Source organism: Rosa rugosa, chromosome 2 (genome assembly GCF_958449725.1).
Source record: "Rosa rugosa chromosome 2, drRosRugo1.1, whole genome shotgun sequence".
NCBI classification, from domain to species: Eukaryota; Viridiplantae; Streptophyta; class Magnoliopsida; order Rosales; family Rosaceae; genus Rosa; species Rosa rugosa.
Window position 1 is genome coordinate 20,196,865 of NC_084821.1, and position 20,861 is coordinate 20,217,725.

Below are 20,861 nucleotides of genomic sequence, written 5' to 3' on the forward strand. Positions count from 1 at the left end.
GCTCCTGATGAAGAGAGTATGATCAGAATTCACTACACCAATTTTTCAATCAGACAACACATATCAGACGACAGCAAACATTTTAACTGTCGTCTGAAATAATCAGACAACAGCAAAAAAATATATGTCGTCTGAATTTTCGAATCCAACGACAGTCATTACTTGGCTCTTGTGCAATTACTTTTTAGACAATGGTTGATATAATAGATGTTGTCTGAATGGATCAATTCAGACAACAGTGATTATTTCAATGTTGTCCAAGGTTTATTCGGACAATGGTTGATTTTTGATGTTGTCTGAATGGATCAATTCAGACAACAGTTATTATTTCAATGTTGTCCAAGGTTTATTCAGACAATGGTTGATTTTTGATGTTGTCTGATTGTTCAATCACACAACTGTTATTCATTGTCTGTTGTGCAATAACTTTTAAGTCAATACTTGCTAAAAGATATTGTCTGATTTGGTTTCACACAACTGTTTTTATTCATCTGTTGTCACATTATCTTCAGACAATGCACTCTAAATGCTGTTGTCTGAAGTTAGATTCCCCCCCTCTTCCTAAAAAACTTTTGTTAAAATTTTTGCGGGAATCACAAAAACGCAAAGCGGTGAACTTAAAATTAAAACAGTTGAAGGTGGGAACAAAAATTTTAATTCCCACACTTGGATATATTTTCCCACACTTGCATTTACTCCCCAAACCCTAACCGAGCACAACTCATTTTCTCCCAACTCTCCTCTTCATCCTTCCCCGCCTCCGACCAGCACTTTTCTCTCTTCTCCTTCTCTCTCGCTTCCTTGTCCTTCCAAACCCTACTCTCTCTCTCTCTCTCTCAGTTTCTAGTTCACCAACCTCGAGAAAATCGAGAGCTCCGCGGCTCCGATTCATTTCGCAGAGACCGAGGGATTCGAGGTCGGAGATTTCCCGACGGTGAGTTTGAATTCGGAATTGGTGCGGAAGCTGGAGTCGGCGCTTGGGGTTTCGCTGGGAGGCTCGGTGACGGACATGGCGGTGGTGATAGCGATGACTTCAATTGAGTTGATAATTGGGTTTTTGGTGGTGCTGTGGTGGAGATCGTCTGATAAGACTAGTCGGGTGGTGAAGCAGCTGGCAGTGCCGCTTAAGGAGGAGGAAGATGAGTTTGAGGTTGCGTCGGGCAAGACTAGGGTGACTATTTTCTCTGGGACTCAGACCGGCACCGCTGAAGGTTTTTGAATTTGTGGTGGTTTTGTTTCCGTTGAGAATGTTCCAGTGGGTTTTGTTATGGGGTGGTTTTGCTCATATGTTCAATTTCTTAGTTTCTTTTTATCAGCTCTCATTTTTGGTGAAAGTAACTTAATGGGTAGTAATTTGGATGTGGGTGGCTGCTTTCCTCGTGATTAAAGATTGCTTCTGCTCAGCAAAGATCAAAACTTTTTTTTATTTTTTGAATGGACAAAGATTAAAACTTTACCTTAATGGAGTTGGTGGGTGTTCTTTTGTACTAGTTGGTGCGGCAAAGTTTCGTTATTGATAGATTCTGGGATACAATTGTTCCTTTTTTTGTGTGGAAATGATATGTGAATTGTTCTGTATGGTTTTTCGATCATTGGGATACCTTTTTTGATTGAAATGGATCATATATTGAAATGGGTTGAAAAAGAAAGAAACTTGATGAATGAAAAGGAGTGTAGGTGCATAGATATGATCTCATTCCTTTGGTAGGTTCAGTTTACTTTTTTCCTTTATAAGAGTTCTGTGATGGGGATTTTGTTCACAACAGGGTTCTGATTCCTAGTTGAAACTGCTGATATAATTTTACACCCATTCTTGTAAACCTACAGAAGGAGCAATGACAACTTGTATACCAGCTGGAACTGGTAAACTGCATTTCAGAGTAAGGGACTTCAACGCACGAGGCTGTAGAAAGGCTTCTTGGGTCACATTTAGTGAGCTTTCACGGTACCTTATCACTGCCTTAGTCATGCAGCATTCCACATTTTTCTGAAATTAATTGTGCACATGTGGATCTGAATTCCATACTAAGCATTGTAATACAATTTGACATGAAATCATTCACCTACAATTTGGAAATATGTTTATTTGCTACATTTGAAGTGTCCAAATCATGGGCCATAAGCTAATTCTAGCTAAAAAAGAGCCAAGCCTGTAAGCCTCTGAATGACAATGTGTATAAGAGCCAAGTCTGTAAGCCTCTGAATCAAATGTGTAAAAGCCTTATCTGAACACGTCATGCTTAGAATTACTGAAGCCGTACACAGTATTGGTTGCGTCTTTCAACATGGTATCTGTATATGTGTGTGTGTGTAGGGTGGGGGATCTGGTTACTATTTATCTATGTCGTCTATTCTTATAACATGAAAGGAGAAACTAAGTTTGCCGATGGTCTGATCTTTTTATTTGTGCATGGCTTCTTATCTGGGCTTTCTCAGGTTTGGAGGGAGAAGAACGTTATAAAGCCAACACCAGGAAAGAGACGTTGTAACTGTAGAAATGAGGTCTATCACAGGCAAATCGGTCCAGGAATGTTCCAACAGATGACGGAATAGGTATATGCTCGAACAAACATTTCTTCCGTCACTATATGATTTAAAAAAATAAAAAGTTTGGAGAGAACGACCATATATTTAGCTGAATAAAGAAGTCGTTCTTCCATTCTTGGTAAAGAGTTTTCACAAGCATGCCCCTTCTTCTGCATGGAACAATTTATTTTGTGTGTGACTTACTTTTACCAATTATACTACTATATTAACCTTAATGAACACTCGTGAAGAGCTCTTTCAGGTCTGCGAACAATGTAACAATGTTAAATATGAAAGGGAGGGATATTTCATCACTGTTGATATTGAGAAAGGGATGCAAGATGGACAAGTAACCTTTCATTCTTCATATTTTCTTCCAAGATTTGGAATTTGGTTATATCAGTAAACAAGGGGTACTTCTTCCTTGTGCATTTACAGAGAAAATCAAATCCTATGTTTCCATTTATTTAGTTCTGTTTCATGTGCATGTTGGTGATTTGATTCTGCCGATGCCTAATTTAAGACTTAAAAGTATCATTCCATATTTACTGAAATATATTCTTTTTTTTAGGTAGTAACTTTATTTGCTTAATCTTTGTTGCAGGAGGTGGTTTTCTATGAGGATGGTGAACCCATAATTGATGGAGAACCTGGAGATTTAAAAGTCAGTGCTTTGACCTTACCACCTTGGTTTATATAACGCCATATTGAAGCATCTCAGATACCATTTTTTATGCGTAGAAGTTTTTATTGCACGCATATTGATGATACAATGCCAAATGCATTCACTCTCTCTTGAACTCCAACATCATTTAAGTGTTTAATGGTAGTAGTGAGATTGTCTCTTTGCACTACACCAATTTTGTTATCAGACAACGGCAGAAAACCGTTGTGTGATTTGAAGACCCACCGTTGTAGAGTGAGCCGTTGTCTGATGAAAAATCAGACAACGGTGGAACACAGTTGTGTGATAAACACACAGACAACAGGTATGTGTTATAACTGTTGTGTGATAGCTCGGCAGATGGCTCGGCAGATGCCAAGCGCGCAGCTGCGCAGCAGTTGAGGGGCGTCTTCAGACAACAGTGCCAGTTTGCAACCGTTGTATGTTAATCATGTCAGACAACATTTTTTTATTTTGTCTGTTGTCTGATTGCTCTTCAAACTTCAGTTCTTAGACTATATCTGTTGTGTGATTAACTTTAGGACAACAGAGTTCAATTGCTTCTGTTGTGTGATTAACTTATAGGACAACAGAGTTCAATTAATTCTGTTGTGTGATTAGCTTTTAAGACAACAGAGTTCAATTAATTTTGTTGTCTGAGTATTAATCAGAAGACACTGATTCGTTAAAAACCGATGTGTGATATATTGATTACAATGTGTTTTTCTCCCATTTTTGGTCATTCAGACAACAGGCAGTGATCATTAGCTTTGGTCTGTTGTGTGATCATTTGAACATTCCATTCCTGAATTAGATTGTGCATTCATTTGGTCTATTTATGAAATGAACAGTACTCTATCAAATACAAACATTGCAAACCATCAAATGATTCATATAACCATTACTTTAAACTTCAAAAGCAAAAGGGATGCATTTCCCAATCATTGAAACCAACATTTTACACAAGAAAAGCATTCTAGTGCATGCCTATCTACTTGGGACATCAAAAAGCTGATACACATATATTGTTCCAAAATATGCCACACATGGTGCATGACAATGTACCAGCAGAGAAGCACAAAAAAGATGCTGGTGCTTATCTAAAATGTACCAACAAGTGCGCTACTTCATGACTCGTGCACATATGTGTTGACATTGGACTATTTATGATTGCTTGCCCACTTCGGCCATGACTAATGCTTGCTCCTGCTGCTCCTCTTTTTTTCTTCTGCTTCTGCCACCACATCAACTTGTTTGAAGACGCTGCATGCAATACTCCCACATCAAAAGCCACACTATCCATGAGCAACATGACAAAATGACACAAGCAAGCAGCTGCAGAGAAAGACCAAATAAAAGACTTACATTTACATCTGGTAATGCAAACCCAAGTTTGGAAGATAGGTGATCTTTCGAAACATAATAATATAGTCACACCTTCACAGCATACCTTAATTAATAAGTCATAGTACCCCAGGAGATGTGAAACAGGATTCTGCTTTTCTTTTATACACAAATATATACTAGAAAAATGTTGCTCTTATGAAAGTTTTTGAAAATGCAGTTAGTAGTTGCACTGCAACTACTTAGGCATTGCAATTTAGATTTGGCTTGGAATGTAATCTAGTCTATTGAATAATAGAAACCTTCCAATCTCATACAAAAAAAAAAAAAAACCTATAACAACCATACCATTTTTGCAGCATCAGGCATCCTAAACTCATGTGTAGCAACAAAACTTGAGGTTGTAACAATGGAAAAAGAAACAATAGAAGTATAGCACAATACAACAAGCGATAACGACAACATCAATGTATCATTTTAATAATGACTTAGTTCTTGCAAGTTCACTAAGTCAAAACCATAAGTCATAACAGCAAATTGAGACCTAAAAAGTAAGGATTGAATTAGATCGAGGAACCTCATATAATGGTCTATATATCAGCACATGCATTCCCAAATCTGTCAGCCAGTGTGTGTTCAGCTGGTTGCTCCATACATTGGAGGCATGTCCCTGTAAATCCAGTGCTCCACTGCCAATAAGCTTTTGCTCTTCCACTTCTCTAGCCCATCTCTGTGAAAAATAAAATACAAGTGGCCACTGAGTAATCAGTAGACATCCAACAGAACCTATTCAAGCAAAGTTACGAAACACTGCACTTAGTATCTAAGTGAAATGAGAATGAAACTCTGGGAGGAGAAAAATAAAAGATAGAAAGATAAAGATAAAATTAGATATAAACCCAAAATTTCAACATTCGATTAGAAAAAACCCATACATACTTTTCTTTTAATTTACACCCAAATCACGTTAATAAACCTTCTATATAGAGTGATTCATAAAAATAAAATAAATAAAATAAAACCTTCCATATGGACTGTATGCCTATAATCAATATTTTTCCTTATTTTCATGTATATCTAATTTGCCCTTTTACATTATCTCAAATTATTATGTCTAATGTACCTACTAAATATGTATATGCAGGTAGGGCTTAAATAATAGAAACTTTCAAGCTTAATAGAGATCGACACGCAATGATATATACCACAATTATAGGTGTAACGTTTTTATTTATACAATCATAGGTATAATATAATGAAAACCTAACAAAGAGGTATGATAATATAGGGATGTTATACAAAACCTGTTAACATTTAGGCTGTAATCGAATGTATCAGAAACTAAGCCTCCTATATGTTAGATACATACCTGAAATCAAATTATCTAGAAAAAAAAAGTATTATAATGATCAAGTACCTTTTTAGTACATACCTTACAAATAGAACAACTGTATAATATGTTATCAACCTATATATGTTTGCTTTCCATTCAAGTGTTTATATGAAAAATATAACATACCTTTTATATAAAAAAAAGCATACCACAAAATAAAGAAAATCATATATAAACCTCAATCTAGATATTGATTACGAGAGCTTCAATCAAGGGCCGGTCTAGTTTCTCAAGTGTATTTGTTTAGAACTTGTGGCATATTAAGGAATTTTTGACAAAAACATGTTTTATTTTCTATATCATCACTTAATGAGAATTTATTTATATAATCAACCTAATCAACAGATTTGGGTGTAAATTAAAAAAAATCATGGATGGGTTTAATCTAATAGGTGTAATCAAATTTGGGTGTAAAATGAAATGCCCCAAAGATAAAATTATAGTAAGAATTGCATAAATGGGTTCTGAAATTAGGCCCACATCATTATCAAAAGGATTAATTACAGTTTACCTCCCTGAGGTTTGGGGGTGTCATCATTTCACCCCCCAAACTCTCAATTTCACTTTTTTACCCCCTGAACTTTCCAATTTCAATCAGTCGTGTCCAATTTCTACTATTCCGTCCAAATTGGACTTTGACTTTGACTTTTGAGGGGTAAAATGGTCATTTCAAGACAAAAAAATAAAAAAATAAAATAAAAAAATTCGTTTTTTTTTTTTCTTTCTGTTTTTTCATTTTTTTTTTTTTTTTTATGTTTTTTTTTTTTTTTTTTTTATTATATTTTATTTTGTCTTCAACCTATACACCACAAGTTATAATAGGTTTATAAAAATAAAAAAATACTCTAGGTGGTTAAAAGCCGCTCGCTGGTCTACGATATTTGCTATATATCTCCGATAAAGTGAAGAATTTTAGGATATATCCCCAATAAAGTGAAGAAATATCTGTAAAAAATAATTTTACACTTTATCTGTAAATAAATATCTGTAAAAAATGATTTTACACACTCGCTGGTCTACGATATTTGTGATATATCTCTGATAAAGTGAAGAATTTTAGGATATATCCCCAATAAAGTGAAGAAATATCTATAAAAAATAATTTTACACTTTATCTGTAAATAAATATCTGTAAAAAATGATTTTAAACAGATATTTCTTCACTTTATTGGGGATATACAGATATTTACAGATAAAGTGTAAAATCATTTTTTACAGATATTTCTTCACTTTATTGGGGATATATCCTAAAATTCTTCACTTTATTGGAGATATATCACAAATATCGTAGACCAAAAATGATTTTACACAGATATTTCTTCACTTTATTGGGGATATACAGATATTTATTTACAGATAAAGTGTAAAATTATTTTTTACAGATATTTCTTCACTTTATTGGGGATATATCCTAAAATTCTTCACTTTATCGGAGATATATAACAAATATCGTAGACCAGCGAGCGGCTTTTAACCACCTAGAGTATTTTTTTTATTTTTATAAACCTATTATAACTTGTGGTGTATAGGTTGAAGACAAAATAAAATATAAAAAAAAAAAAACGAAGAAACATAAAAAAAAAAATAAAAAAAAAAAAAACGAAAAAACAGAAAAAAAAAAAAAAAAAAATGAATTTTTTATTTTTTTATTTTTTTTGTCTTGAAATGACCATTTTACCCCTCAAAAGTCAGAGTCAAAGTCCAATTTGGACAGAATAGTAGAAATTGGACACGACTGATTGAAATTGGAAAGTTCAGGGGGTAAAAAAGTGAAATTGAGAGTTTGGGGGGTGAAATGATGACACCCCCAAACCTCAGGGGGGTAAACTGAAATTAATCCTTATCAAAAATACCTTTCAGATGACTATTGACCACAAACTTCTTGCTGATTCATCAACGAAGTGCACAAATAGCATGATTTGTGCCAATAATGGAATTAAAAGTAAAAGCTGTAAAGTGGAAAGAGCAAAAGAACAGCTGAGATTAACCAACTGTAAACGGTAAAACAGAGGTTGAACTTCTTGACAAAAGTTAGCATAGTGTAGAGGAATTTTACCTGACTTGTATCAGGACAAACACTCCCTGGATCAAAGTTAAAAGAAAAAGAACAAAAAAATCAGTTTTCCCTCGTCCATTAAGTAACCCCAAGCTAAATAAAGAAAATTTCCAAAACTAACCAGATGGTTACCCTCCAGTATATTTTCTAATCAAACCAACAATTCAGATATCAGAACCACCTCTTATTCATTCAATTCTTTTGAAACCCAACAAAACACACCTGAAGTTCAACAAAACAGTAACGATATCCTATAGCATTGACATTCGATTTTCTTCAAGACCCACTTTTAGAACCCCTTGTAGATTTCGACCAAGATTGGTTGTTATTAGAACTTGGATTCCTCCCTACAACTCAAAAACCAAAATCAGCTTCAGAACAACAACAAAAAATCAAAACTTTATCTCAATCTAAAACCTCAAAATGAAATCAATGTTTACCCAATTCTATAAACATTCTTCAAGTTGTTTATTTATCCTGGGAAACCAAATAGAGATGTAGCAGAAATTAATGATGAATTATAGGAATAAGGAAGAGACCTTCACAAACAGACCAACTCGAGCAGAGGAGCATAGGATTTGGACGATGATCTTCTTTTGCTGCTGTTCCTAGTAACCTCGTTGTTGTTGTGGTTATTGTTGCTACTGGGTCTTCTTCTCCACCTCTTCTTCTTCCAGATTTATAGATCAATGTACCCGAGAAACCCCCTCCCTTTTTCCTCCTCATTCAATGTATCCTTCTGGAAATCCCTCTACGAAAACTATCTTCATCATCTCGATGGTTTCTCTTCCTAGAACGAGCTCCCCCCATGGTGAAAATTTGGTAAACAATGACTCTATATATACCTAGAAACTGCAGCAGAACAATACTCTATCCATTCAATTACCAAACTTGAAAATACACAAGTAGAGAGTACAGAAAATAAGTAAGTATCCAGTACAATCAATTCACCCAAAACTCTATTATAATCATATTCATTATGATCAGCACTACAGATTGAAAATATGAATTGGTATTGAAAGCCAGTGTCAATCCTTCATAATCCCAATTTCCTTTAAGCAACGTCATATATTCCTACCATTTATAAAATCAACCAAGAATAATGAAAATAAGAACCGCAAGCAAACATTAATTCTATGAATCAGTCGAGCATAAAAATCATTAAGCACCTATTTACTGAGTTACTAACTTGCTTTTTTTTTTTTAATCGATACTCGTTTGCTAGCTTGGTAACACACATTTTACAAACACTAACAAATCAAAGAATTGAAGCAGATCAATACCAAATATGCACGAAAAAATTGAAAATGAAAAGTAAAAGAAAGGTCAGAGAGCGAGTTATACCAGATCCTGATAGAGGTCAAAACCCAAAAAGAGAATTAGAATGCCAAAGCAGTGATGTTCATCTCCAGATCTAAAAGAAACCCAAAAAGTGAAACCCAAATTGAAGGCAACAATTTGAAACAAGCCAAATTGAAAATTTGAAACCCTAACCCCAAATTCTTAAAAGAAATTACTTACTGTCCCTCAGAGAATAGAGTAGGGCGATGTACTTCTTTCCGGAGAAGCATGCAGAAATACCATCATAAGCGTCGACGGTGGTGGCGATTCGGTCCTCTAAGAGGCGGAGGTTGAGGCGGAACACGCAGTCTTTGTGGGAGCAAAGGTCACTCGCTGCAGTTCGAGATAGCCGGCCTTCCATTGATATGCAGAAGTGGCCGGCCTTGTGGATCTTTCCGGAGAGGAACATATTGTCCGATATATCTCGTTGGAGTAGACAAGGATAAGATGAGAGAGAGTCTTTGAGATGAAAGGATAGGAACACTTCCCTTACAATAAGAAAAAAGAAAGGGGAGGAAGTTCAATTGTAGGCTGAAAATATTAGCGGGCTGTCAAAACCCGACATTTGTTTTTTTTCAATTTTGTATTCACAAATCACACAACGCAAAAATAAGTTGCGGTTGTCTGATAATGTACATATTAAATTTGAGTTAAGGGAGCAAGGAGGGAAAATTCCCACCTATGTGCAATCAAAGTATCAGTTTTAGCGCTAGGGACAAACATTTCTCATTCAGACAACACAAATTACGTATTTGTGTTGTATGAGCTTACAGTCATCACACATATGTCGATCAAAATTTGTAGGCTTTGGGGGAATAAGTGATATTTGGGGACAAATCCAAACTTTCTCAAATTATCTTCCTTGATCGCACAACACAAAAGTAAAAAACTGTTGTATGACATTTTATAAGCTACACTCAAACAACAGATATAACTATTCTGTTGTACAATGTAGTATAAATTTGAAGCCAAATTTGAGCAAGCTAGGAGGGAAATCTACCGCACTTTTTTTTTTCATTCATACAACAGACCATTCTTGTAAGTGTTGTGCAATGACCTTCTAGCTAAAAACTTCTGAATTTCAACAGCCTTATACAACGTAAGTTCTTTAAACGTGTTGTCTGAAGCCATTTTCTTCATCACACAACACTTTTTTTTTTTTCGTTGTGCAAAAAGTGTTGTGTGTTAACGTTTTTAGTGTAGTGTTGATAGCAAAATGTGGGATTTTAGACAGCTTAACTTATCATTATGCTTTATTGTATAACCATCCACATCCAGGTCGTGTGGGGTTTCAAAGTGCTTGCAAATTCAGAGATGTAACTCCTCCTAATTTCCAATTAATGAGAGCTCAAAGCCCTTAAGAACCATCACTTCATCAAGTTTGCGAGATGGTTCCACTAAATTCTTCGATTTTACTGTTATTGGTAGTGGAGTTGCTGGCCTCCGCTATGCCCTGGAAGTGGCAAAACATGGATCTGTTGCTGTCATTACCAAGGCTGAGCCTCATGAAAGTAATACAAATTATGCTCAAGGTGGTGTTGGTGCTGTACTGTGCCCTTCGGATTCTGTGGAGAGTCATGTCCAGGACACCATTGTAGCAGGAGCTTATCTATGTGATGAGGAGATTGTCAGAGTATGTTATAGAACCAATTGTAAACAGGATTGGTGGATCTGGTATGGATCTCAGAAGCAAAGCAAGGGTAAATAACATTTCTGCAATTTATCTTGGTTACTTTATTGTGGTTTGATTAATTGATTGAGTGAATAATATTTTTTTTTGGGTGCGTGAAGACTCTGCCAGGACCTGTTAGGAGAGGCAACAATATCTTGGTGGGTTAAATTTATCCCCTGTTCTTAATAGAATAACTGGACAAGAATCCAGAAATAGTAAGAAAGTAATAGCTTGTGGTGGGTTAAATTTATCCCCTGTTCAAAATATAAGATCTACTTCTACTATATTGAGGCCGAGTAGCTATCTGATTATCTCTTGTGTTAATTGATATATGATTAGCTATATGATTGTGTTAATTGATATATGATTAATTAGCTATATGATTGTCTGGGTTTACTACTTTACTATATGAGTGTCTCGTGTTAATTGATATGCCATCATTATAATAATAGTTATGTTAATTGATATGCCATCATTATAATAGTTGTGTTAATTGAGTGATTGTCTCTTGTGTATGAGTCAAGTACTCATTTTGAGCTGTAGGGGAGAGAGATCAAAATAGGAGATTTTTTTTTTCTTTTGGTAAGCTGCACATTAGGAATTTGTGCTTTTCGATACATGCATAATGTATAATGTATAATGGCCTTTTGGCTGGGGGCAGTAGAGATCTTTTTGCATCCTTGGCTCATTGTCTTTCGAAATATGCCAAAGGCCATCCCTTTCTCATTTTTAAATCAAAATCCCAAGTGTCCTAGATTTTGACTCTCTTCTGTCTCTATATATAAAGCCCTTCATTTTGTTGCTGTGAACTGTATTAGGTTCATTATTGATGAACTGAGTAGTATTATGAAGTCTTGGTTGGTGGTATCTAGGATTTTTATGAATCTCATGTTGTTTTAAGGCTCTCATGGACCTTGTTCTGTTTTATGGCTCTCATGGACCTTGTTCTGTTTTAAGGCTCTCATACATTGCTCTGTATCATTGACTGAATATGTTGCTCTATATCATTGAATTGCAGACAAGATTTGAAGGTACAAGATTTCAAGATTGTTGCTCTGTATCATTGACTGAATATGTTGCTCTGTATCATTGCTCTTTATCATTGCTTTGTATATGTTGCAAATCTCAACAATATTCTCGCATTGTATGTCCAGGTACTAGATGCAAAGCCTCTTTTGAAGGAGGCCCTTCAAGCCGAGGGTAAACAAAAGGATGTACTTAAAGCTGCCGGTGCATTGTTTTCACATATTTGTGAGGTTTAGGCAAGGTTAATGTGCATCACATTTATGGACAAGTATTGTGGGGGTTAATGTTGGGATAGAATGACTTTGTTGGATATATGGATGAATGTATCGAATCTTTACATAAATAAATGTGTTTTGGGTTGTCATTTGGATCCCATATATGCAGAATGTAGGTCTTTTGAATGTCTCTTGGACCATTCTATTCCAGCTAAAAACTATTGTCCAATAATTGATCATCATAAAATGCCTAACAAAAACTGTTGTATGAGTCCTCTAACTATAATACTTTAAGGACTAAAAGAACGAGAAAGCCATTGTCCAGCAAAACAATAAACAATGGTTTTGTTTAGAAATCTATAGTATCAATAATAGATAGACAATGGGATTTGCAAGTACATATTGTCTGATCAAGCCTTCAGACAACAGCAAGCATATAAGCCCCTGTTGCATGTCTGGCATAGCCTTCAGACAACAGTAAGTATATAAGCTGCTGTTGTTCTTCGTGGTATTCAGACAACAGACATGATAGTAGCTGCTGTTGTACTAAACTTTATCAGACAACAGTAAGTATATAAGCTGATGTTGTTCTTTGTGGTATTCAGACAACAGACATGATAGTAGCTGCTGTTGTACTAAACTTTATCAGACGACAGTTTTTTGGTATTGTCTGATTATGTATCAGACGGCATTGAGATAGACAACAACAATGCCTATAATCAGACGACAGTGAAAAACTGTCGTCTGATTGAAAAATTGGTGTAGTGATTACTCTGCCGATAGCCAAATGCTTTCATAGCCTTGGTGAATCTTCCAAACCATGCTCTGGGTGATTGCTTTAGGCCATACAACAACTTCTTTAACCTACACACCTTACCAACCTCTGATAACCTGCACTGACTTCCTGGTGGCATATCCATATAAACTTCTTCTTCTAAATCTCCGTGTAGGAACGCATTCTTCACATCATATTGTTGTAATGGCCAATCATACGTGGCGGCCAAAGACATAAGTATTCTAATGGTATTAATCTTCGCCACCAGAGCAAATGTCTCCTGATAGTCAACTCCATACTTCTGGGTATAGCCTTTTGCTACAAGTCTTGCTTTGTACCTGTCTATGCCCCCATCTGCCTTAAGCTTCACTGTGTATATCCATCTACATCCAACAGTCTTCTTTCCTTGAGGTAACGGTACAATCTCCCAAGTAGCATTCTTCTGAAGTGCTTCCATCTCTTCATTCATTGCCGTCCTCCACTTTGGATCATCCAATGCTTCCTGCACAGTTCTAGGAATAGCCACAGTAGATAATTGATTGATAGTTAGTGCATATGACTCGGACAACCTATGGGTAGACACATGGTTAGCTATTGGATATTTGGCTTTTGCCCTAAGCTCAGGCTCATATTGTTTCCTTGGAATTCCCTTGTTTGATCTTTGAGGATATCTAGGTTCAACAGGTCTTATAGGAATAGATGAATGATTAGACTCTATGGGATTATACAAAGACACTTCTTGGCAAGGGTTTACCTGTGGGTGAGTTTCCCGGGAAGTATCCTCATGCAATGGTGTAGAAGGGGGCAAATCAGCTTCTTCAGTTTGTTCCATTAGTCTGTCTGACTGGTTGAGACAATTTGGTGGGTTTAAAAAAACTTCAGAATCAGCAAGAGCAGCTGGAGTGGAATTTGACGAGGTTGTACCTTCCTTTGAAGGGTTGAAAAGAACCTATTGTAGCAATCTTTCTTCCACTTCTTCGATTTCAGAGAAAATATCCTGAGAATTCTCTTCCATATACCTCTTCTCCCCCTGAAGAGAAGGCTCCTGAGCTTTGCCTGTAAAATATGCCTCACCTTCGTGAAAAGATACATCCAAAGAGACATGGAGAGTCTTCGTCTGAGGATCATAACACCGGTACCCCTTTTTGAACTCTGCATAACCAACAAAGATACATCTCTCGGCACATGGATCAAGTTTGTTCCGTAGAGTTTTAGGAATGTGGACATATGCTACGCACCCAAAGACTCGAGGCTCCAAATTAGGTAAAGTAGGAGCAGAGACCAATCTACATAACTTTTGCTGAGGGGTCTCAAAATCAATTACACTAGAAGGAGTTCGGTTAATGAGATAAGTTGCAGATTTCAATGCTTCGCCCCAATATTCACAAGGTACATTCATTCCAAAGAGAGAGGCACGAATTACCTCTAACAACTGACGATTCTTTCGTTCTGCTAGACCATTTTGCTGTGGAGTATAAGCACAAGAAGTTTGATGGTGAATGCCTTGAGACTGGCAAAACTCTGCCATGGCATTACTCGTATACTCACCCCCATTATCTGACTGAAGGACTTGAATATTTCTCTGATACTGGGTAGAAACCATCTTGTGAAAGGCTTGAAACGCCTTACATACTTCCCACTTATTCTTCATCAACATTATCCATGTCATCCGGGTGTACTCATCAATAAAAGTAACAAAATATGTAGCACCTGACATAGTAGAATATTTCGCTGGACCCCAAACATCAGAGTGAACAGTCATGAATGGAATTGAATTTTTATTAAAACTTGGTGAATACGAAATACGGTGGCTCTTGGCTAGTTCACAAACATGACACTTAAAAACGGAATCACTCACACCTGAAAACAAATGAGGCTTCAACTTCCGAAGATATCCAAAAGACAAATGACCCAAACGACGATGCCATAACCACACTGCTGCTTTTGCATCTTCCACCCCCCCCCCCAGCCTTGTGTGCCTGTCTCAATTTCTGATTTCCCTTGGCTGTCAAGTCGAGGTAGTACAAATTGCCCCTTCTTACACCATAGCCAAGAATCTTCCGGGTTAGGATGTCCTGAAAGATACAAAATGCAGGCCAAAAAATTACTAGACAGGATAGGGCCGCAGTGATTTGGCCGATAGATAATAAGCTGTAAGCTAAAGATGGGACAACAAGAACAGTATCTAAGGTTAGGGAAGGAGATAAAATGACAGAACCCTCTCCAGTGACTGAAGAAGGACTACCATTAGCAGTAGAGATAATGGCTTGAGCAGATGGTTGAATGGATTGGAGTAGATCTGGGTCATTAGTCATATGGTCAGATGCACCTGTATCAATTATCCATGTAGTATTACTAGCACTGGTATTAACATTGAGAGACCTACTAAGGTTACCTGTTTGAGTCACATTTGTTTGTGGCAGCGAACAAGTAGGTGCAACTGCAGCTTTGCCCCCAATATTCTTCCGAGGCTTCTTGGTGAAATCCCACCATGCTGGATAACCCACAATTTCATAACACTTCCACTTAGAGTGACCAGTATCCCCACAATGTTGGCACACCAAACCTCGGGGCTGGATGGAAGGGCTCTTTCGAGGCCTGAAACTTTGTTGAGGAGCTGCGGATTTTGCCTGTGAGAATCCAAGAGGTGGGACTGTGGATGACGATGCAGATGATAGAAGTGGAAAGATGCGTTGCGGGTTCTTGTTGGCATTCATGGCTGCTGAATATGGAATTACAGAGAGTGCAGCAAATTTTTTTTTTTTTTTTTTAACGTCGAAGTGGGTGCTACCAAGTAAAAAAGAAATGCAAAGAGGAACTATTATCAAAGTGCAGCAAAGTGGGGGGGGGGGTGGTTGGTGGAAAAAATAAATAAATAAAGTTGTCTGGACTCTAGAGTGGGAAACAGGGTCTGAAAAAGGCAAAAAAAAATGAGTGGATTTGTGGGTGGAGAAACTCAGAAAAATAAAGTTAAAAAAGGAATGTGGGTATTTTTTTTTCTTTCCTCTCCCCCTTTTTCGAGAAAGTCCTCTGTTTTTTTTTTCTTTTCTTTTCTCCAGGCAAGCTTGCAGCCTTGCACGCCTTCCTCCTTTCTTCAAAATATGCTTCTTCTTCTTCTTCTTCTTCTGTGCTTTCCTTTGTTCTGCCTTTTCTTTCTCACTAACTCTTGCTTTCCCACTTTCTCCTTCTTCCCTCTCTCTACTTTATGTTGAGAAGTGCTGGTTTGCAAGTGGGTTGAGAGTGGAGAAAAGTAGCTCGTCTTTGTCTTCACCAAAGCAGATCACCGATCCTGTTGTCTACAAGCTCGTTCGCGTTGAAGGTGATGGGAGATTAGTGCTAGCAACAGATGATGAAGTAATGGAGGTTGAGGATTTTCTTGTTTGATGAGCAGATTGAATTGCCTGTTGTTATGAGCACGGGAACTGTTGCGGTGCTTGCTACTGTAGCGTTGTGATGATGGCCGTCTGGGGATCGTGTGGAGGACGTGACAAAGGCAGTGGCGGTGAGATAGTCGAGTAAAGGCGGAGCAAGCAGCAAGCAGGTGATTTTTATTGATTCGATTCTGTTTAGAACAGTTTTGGTGTGTTGGTTGTTTGTGTTTGCAGCGGAATGAGATGGAAATTCGATATTCGGAATTGGGGATTCAGGGATTAGAAGGCAGAAGAGTGTTGTCCTATCATTTAGGATCGAATTGCTCTGATACCATGTTAGAACTTTGTAAATACGTTCTGCTGTGTTTATTCTTCTCCTTAAGGAGGTCTTGAAATACAGTTACATTTGAATATAATAAGAAAGACAATTAATAGTGCTTACAATTCTAAATAGGGTTAATGCTCATACACCCCAAATTCCTGAATATACTTCTCATACACCCCAGTGTATTATTTTTCTTCCTCTTTACACAACTTTTTCTCATTTCCATTCCTACCAACCCATCTTATCAAAATTCGTACCAGTAGTACCCCTCTCTACTGTCTCTATCAGTCTGTTTGCTTTGATGTCTGTTTTTTTTTCTTTTTAATCATTTTGTTGAAACGTGGTGGGCCCATAAGAATTATATTTGTTTAAATATATACAGATGTTGCAATCATCCTCTATTTCAAAGGTAAACAGTGCATTTTATTATCCAGAATTTCGATAGTTGACAGACTTGAGTTAAATGCTATCTGCAAAAACACTAGCAAGGAATTGAATCAGGAAAGAGAAAAATTGAGAAAATTGAAAGACTATAGAGAACGTCTTCCTAGGGAAACTCCCAATGATTGGGATATCCTCTATAGACTTCAAACAAGAATTTATAAACTAGAACAAGATATTGATAATCTTTTATATGTTCTAGAAGAGGAACAAAAACCTCTTGATTATTTGAGCATTGGTTAGATCCGCAAATCACTGGTATCAGAGCTTGTAAAATAGCTCAACAGGGGAATCCCCCATGGGGACAATGTCTGATTTAATAATAGAGAGACTGAATTCTCTATTAAAATCTTCTGATGAAAAATATCAGATCTTGCAGAAAGAAATTTCTAGATATCAAGAACATCTAGAAAAAATTCATGTTATAATCCACCAATTAGAAAAATTGGAAAACAAACTGGATTATATCAAAGATCTTCCAAAAACGGAAGAAGAAAAGCTAACGAGTGTTAGTAGAAAAATCAATGAACAACAAAAAACGCTGGATTCTATGAAAAATATACTGAAGGACAAGAAAGTGCCTACAGTAAAAACAAAGAAGGCTAATGGATTCAAACCATTAGAAAGACCAGAAAAGAATCCTGTTCCAAACATGATTTTTCTGGATCCCTCAACTAGTTCTACTAGTATTCGGTATGAAAAGCCGAAGGAAACTCAAGATGTCAATATGATGAGCATCTTCGGGAAAAAGAAAGGAGTACAGCTCCTAAATGCTGAAGAATTTGAATACAATGAAATCGAGCATGAGGTAAAAAACGCCTCAATTCCAAAGCTAGATTTCAAACAAATTTACAAAAGGGGAACGTTTGACCTGATGGATAGCCATCATTTCAAATTACTTGAATTTACAACCCCCTCTACAACAGGAGAAACAGATCTACTACTGATCACTCCTGCTGAAGTTGCCAGAGCAAAAGCAAAAAATTATCAATTTATGCATATTGGAGCAGTCCAAGTAGGCATAAAACTTTTAGCTCGAGAAGGTATAAACTGTTCAGTTCTATGTGTCTTACAAGACAATAGACTAACAGATTTTCAAGCTAGTCTTTTGGGAACCCTTAAAGCTAGCATCTCTGTGCAACCAAGTGGCATATTTCAACTGCTTCCCCAACTTCTCAACCAGCTTGAAAGATGCAGCTCACTGTCTACGACTGAGAGTCAAGACAGATGGCATATCCATGAAAACTGATATGCAAGAATTGGCAATAGTATACAGGATATACTATAAACTGATGAGTACTACAGTAGAGCCAAAGACAAGGATATCAAACATCCCTGGTCTTACTACTGGATTCCTCACCAGTCAGAAGAACCATTCACAACAGATCCACAAGGTTACTTGGAATGAAGTAACTTTTCCTATTGAATGGAAGTTATCTGGTCCGAAGCTACCAGCAGAAAGTGCAAAAGCTAAAATTTATGAAAGTAGAAAGACTGGAGAAATCAGTCTAAATTTTGACAATCATAGAAAAAGTGATGTCTGTCCTGAAAATTTCAGGATAAACAAGAATCTTCTCAGAAGAAGTTACAGCACTAGAGAAGCTAGTGTCAGTGGCACAAAAGGCTCTGAAGAACCATCAGAGTCCATATCCATCACTGAATAAGAATTGGAAGCTGATCTAAGCAGACCAACCAATATGCTTAGAGCACAAAAGCTCTATGATCTCTATGAATAAGCAGAATTTTGCGAAAATCCTGAAAGATTAGAAAAACTAATCGAAGAAATGAAAAACTTCAATCCAGGAAAAGAAAGAAAACTCCTTCCCTATCAGGATATTGAAATGGAAGAAGGAGATAGCTCCAGTTCCAAAACAGTTATCATTAGAGAAAAGGGAAAAATCAAACTCCCTGTTCAGAAGGCCCCTACGGGCAGAAATGGAGAAAGAAATTCTCAAAGATTTGTCCCAGAGGATAAGATTCCCAGAGTACCAATTTCCAACTATGGTATCTGGCTAGATCTAGACAAAGCTCTAGACAAGAGGAAAACTCTTGACCAATGGGTAGACAGCCTGATGATGGCATCCGCTCTTACCCTTGGAAAATTTGAAGCTCCTGATCTTCAGATGTACTTTGAGACTACTCTCACTGGTGTAGCCAAGAAGTATTACTTTTCCTTCAAAGAAACTACCAGAGGAAAAGAATGGCTAGAAGAGATCAGAACTTCAAAATCTCCGTATGATTTTGCAGCACCGCTGTACGATCAGTTCTGTGGAGATCTTTCAAATTTTAGTGAAAAGGCTAAAGAAATGGCCAAATCAAATATCCATGCACTAAAGATTTGTGACATGAGATATTTTGAAGAATACTTGAATGAATTTCAAGAATACTACTGTACGATTGGTGAACTAGAGAATACTGATCTAGTCAACCTGTTGCACAGGAAGCTCCCTGAACCATGGAGAACAGCTGTGAGAGAAAGCATAGCTGAAAAACCAATTGAAAGATTTTCAGTTGGAGGAATTGCCGACAGAATCCGGCAACTATTGAAAGAACAATGCAAAGCCAATCTTAGAGCAAAGATGGCCAAAAAACAACTCAAAGGAGTTGAAAATTTCTGCTATGGAATATTGGATATACCCACTAACTGGGGATGTCATGAATCCAAATTCCTCAGAAAAAGAAAAGAAAAATATTACCCCAAAAGATTCAGCAAGGGTAATAAGAAAAGAGATTGGAAATTTAAGAAAAGCTCCAATCACAAGAAACAACAGGAGAGAAATCCTGAAAAGAAGTTCTTCAAGAAAAAGAAGAATACTCATCAGCATAAACAACAACCCAGCAAGAAAGCTTGCAGATGTTGGTTATGTAAAGCTGAAGGGCACTATGCCAATGAATGCCCAGAAAAGGGTAAAAGGTCTACTAAGGCTCTCTTTGAAGAATATGAGCATATAGTAGAAGCAGCAAACATGAAAGGCTACGAAATAGCCTATTCTGATGATGAAGAAGACGACAGGTCAGTATACTCTGCCTGGACTGATGAAGACGAATCATCTGAGTCTGAGACTGATTCTGAAGTAGAGTACTTCGAATCCAGACAAATGAATGTTTTGAAAATCAAAAACTGGGAAGAAAGCAAGACAGAATCCTTAATGTCTTCTTATCAGGTGAACCCTGGTACATTCGTTTGTGACTACTGCTTATGTCACGAAAAGAATGGTCTCCCTATGTTTTGTGAAGAGTCAAAAAAGACTTATCACAAAGAATGCTTCATAGCTGAAGCAAGAAGAAAAACCAAGAATGGACTTGTCAGCCAACTGGTTGAACAAGAATATGATGAATATTTCTCTGAGAAAAAAGAGAAAGAAGTAGAAACTTTGTTCCGGGAAACCATGGAACCATCTTCCTCGAAAAAGGAAGACATCATCAAAGAAAAAATCGATGACAACTTTGAACTGGTTGAAATACCAGAAACTGTAGAACTAGTGAAACCACCAGAAACTGTTCATCTCTTAGAAAAGCAAGAAGCAGCAGTCACTGAAACATGGGATCTACTTGGCCAACCTTCTGGCAAGTTTGACTATAAAGTCAGATATGACCCTCCTTTATGGTTCAGTAATCCAGACTACAAAGAGATAATGCCTACAGGCTGGGATGATAAATCTCCCACTCAGAAAAATGTTCCAGTAGAATGTAAACCATTCATTCCAAAGGA

General features: G+C 36.9%; 1 protein-coding gene across 1 annotated transcript; it reads left to right on the forward strand.

Annotated features, from left to right (window-relative positions):
- Nucleotides 1-685: 685 nt before the first annotated feature.
- On the forward strand, nt 686-11,028 carry LOC133732688 (NADPH--cytochrome P450 reductase-like). The gene is made up of 3 exons (XM_062160268.1): nt 686-1,211; nt 1,828-1,945; nt 10,603-11,028. Exons 1-3 carry the CDS (start codon nt 1,010-1,012, stop codon nt 10,652-10,654), a joined length of 372 nt encoding a protein of 123 aa, XP_062016252.1. The 5' UTR covers nt 686-1,009; the 3' UTR covers nt 10,655-11,028.
- Nucleotides 11,029-20,861: the final 9,833 nt, after the last annotated feature.

Bases quoted from the DNA above. Each gene is read 5' to 3' on its own strand.
- LOC133732688 (XM_062160268.1), top strand. From the start codon at position 1,010: ATGGCGGTGGTGATAGCGATGACTTCAATTGAGTTGATAATTGGGTTT. The intron at 1,212-1,827 runs GTTTTTGAATTT...GTAAACCTACAG, and splicing joins TCAGACCGGCACCGCTGAAG to AAGGAGCAATGACAACTTGT. The intron at 1,946-10,602 runs GTACCTTATCAC...ATCCACATCCAG, and splicing joins ACATTTAGTGAGCTTTCACG to GTCGTGTGGGGTTTCAAAGT.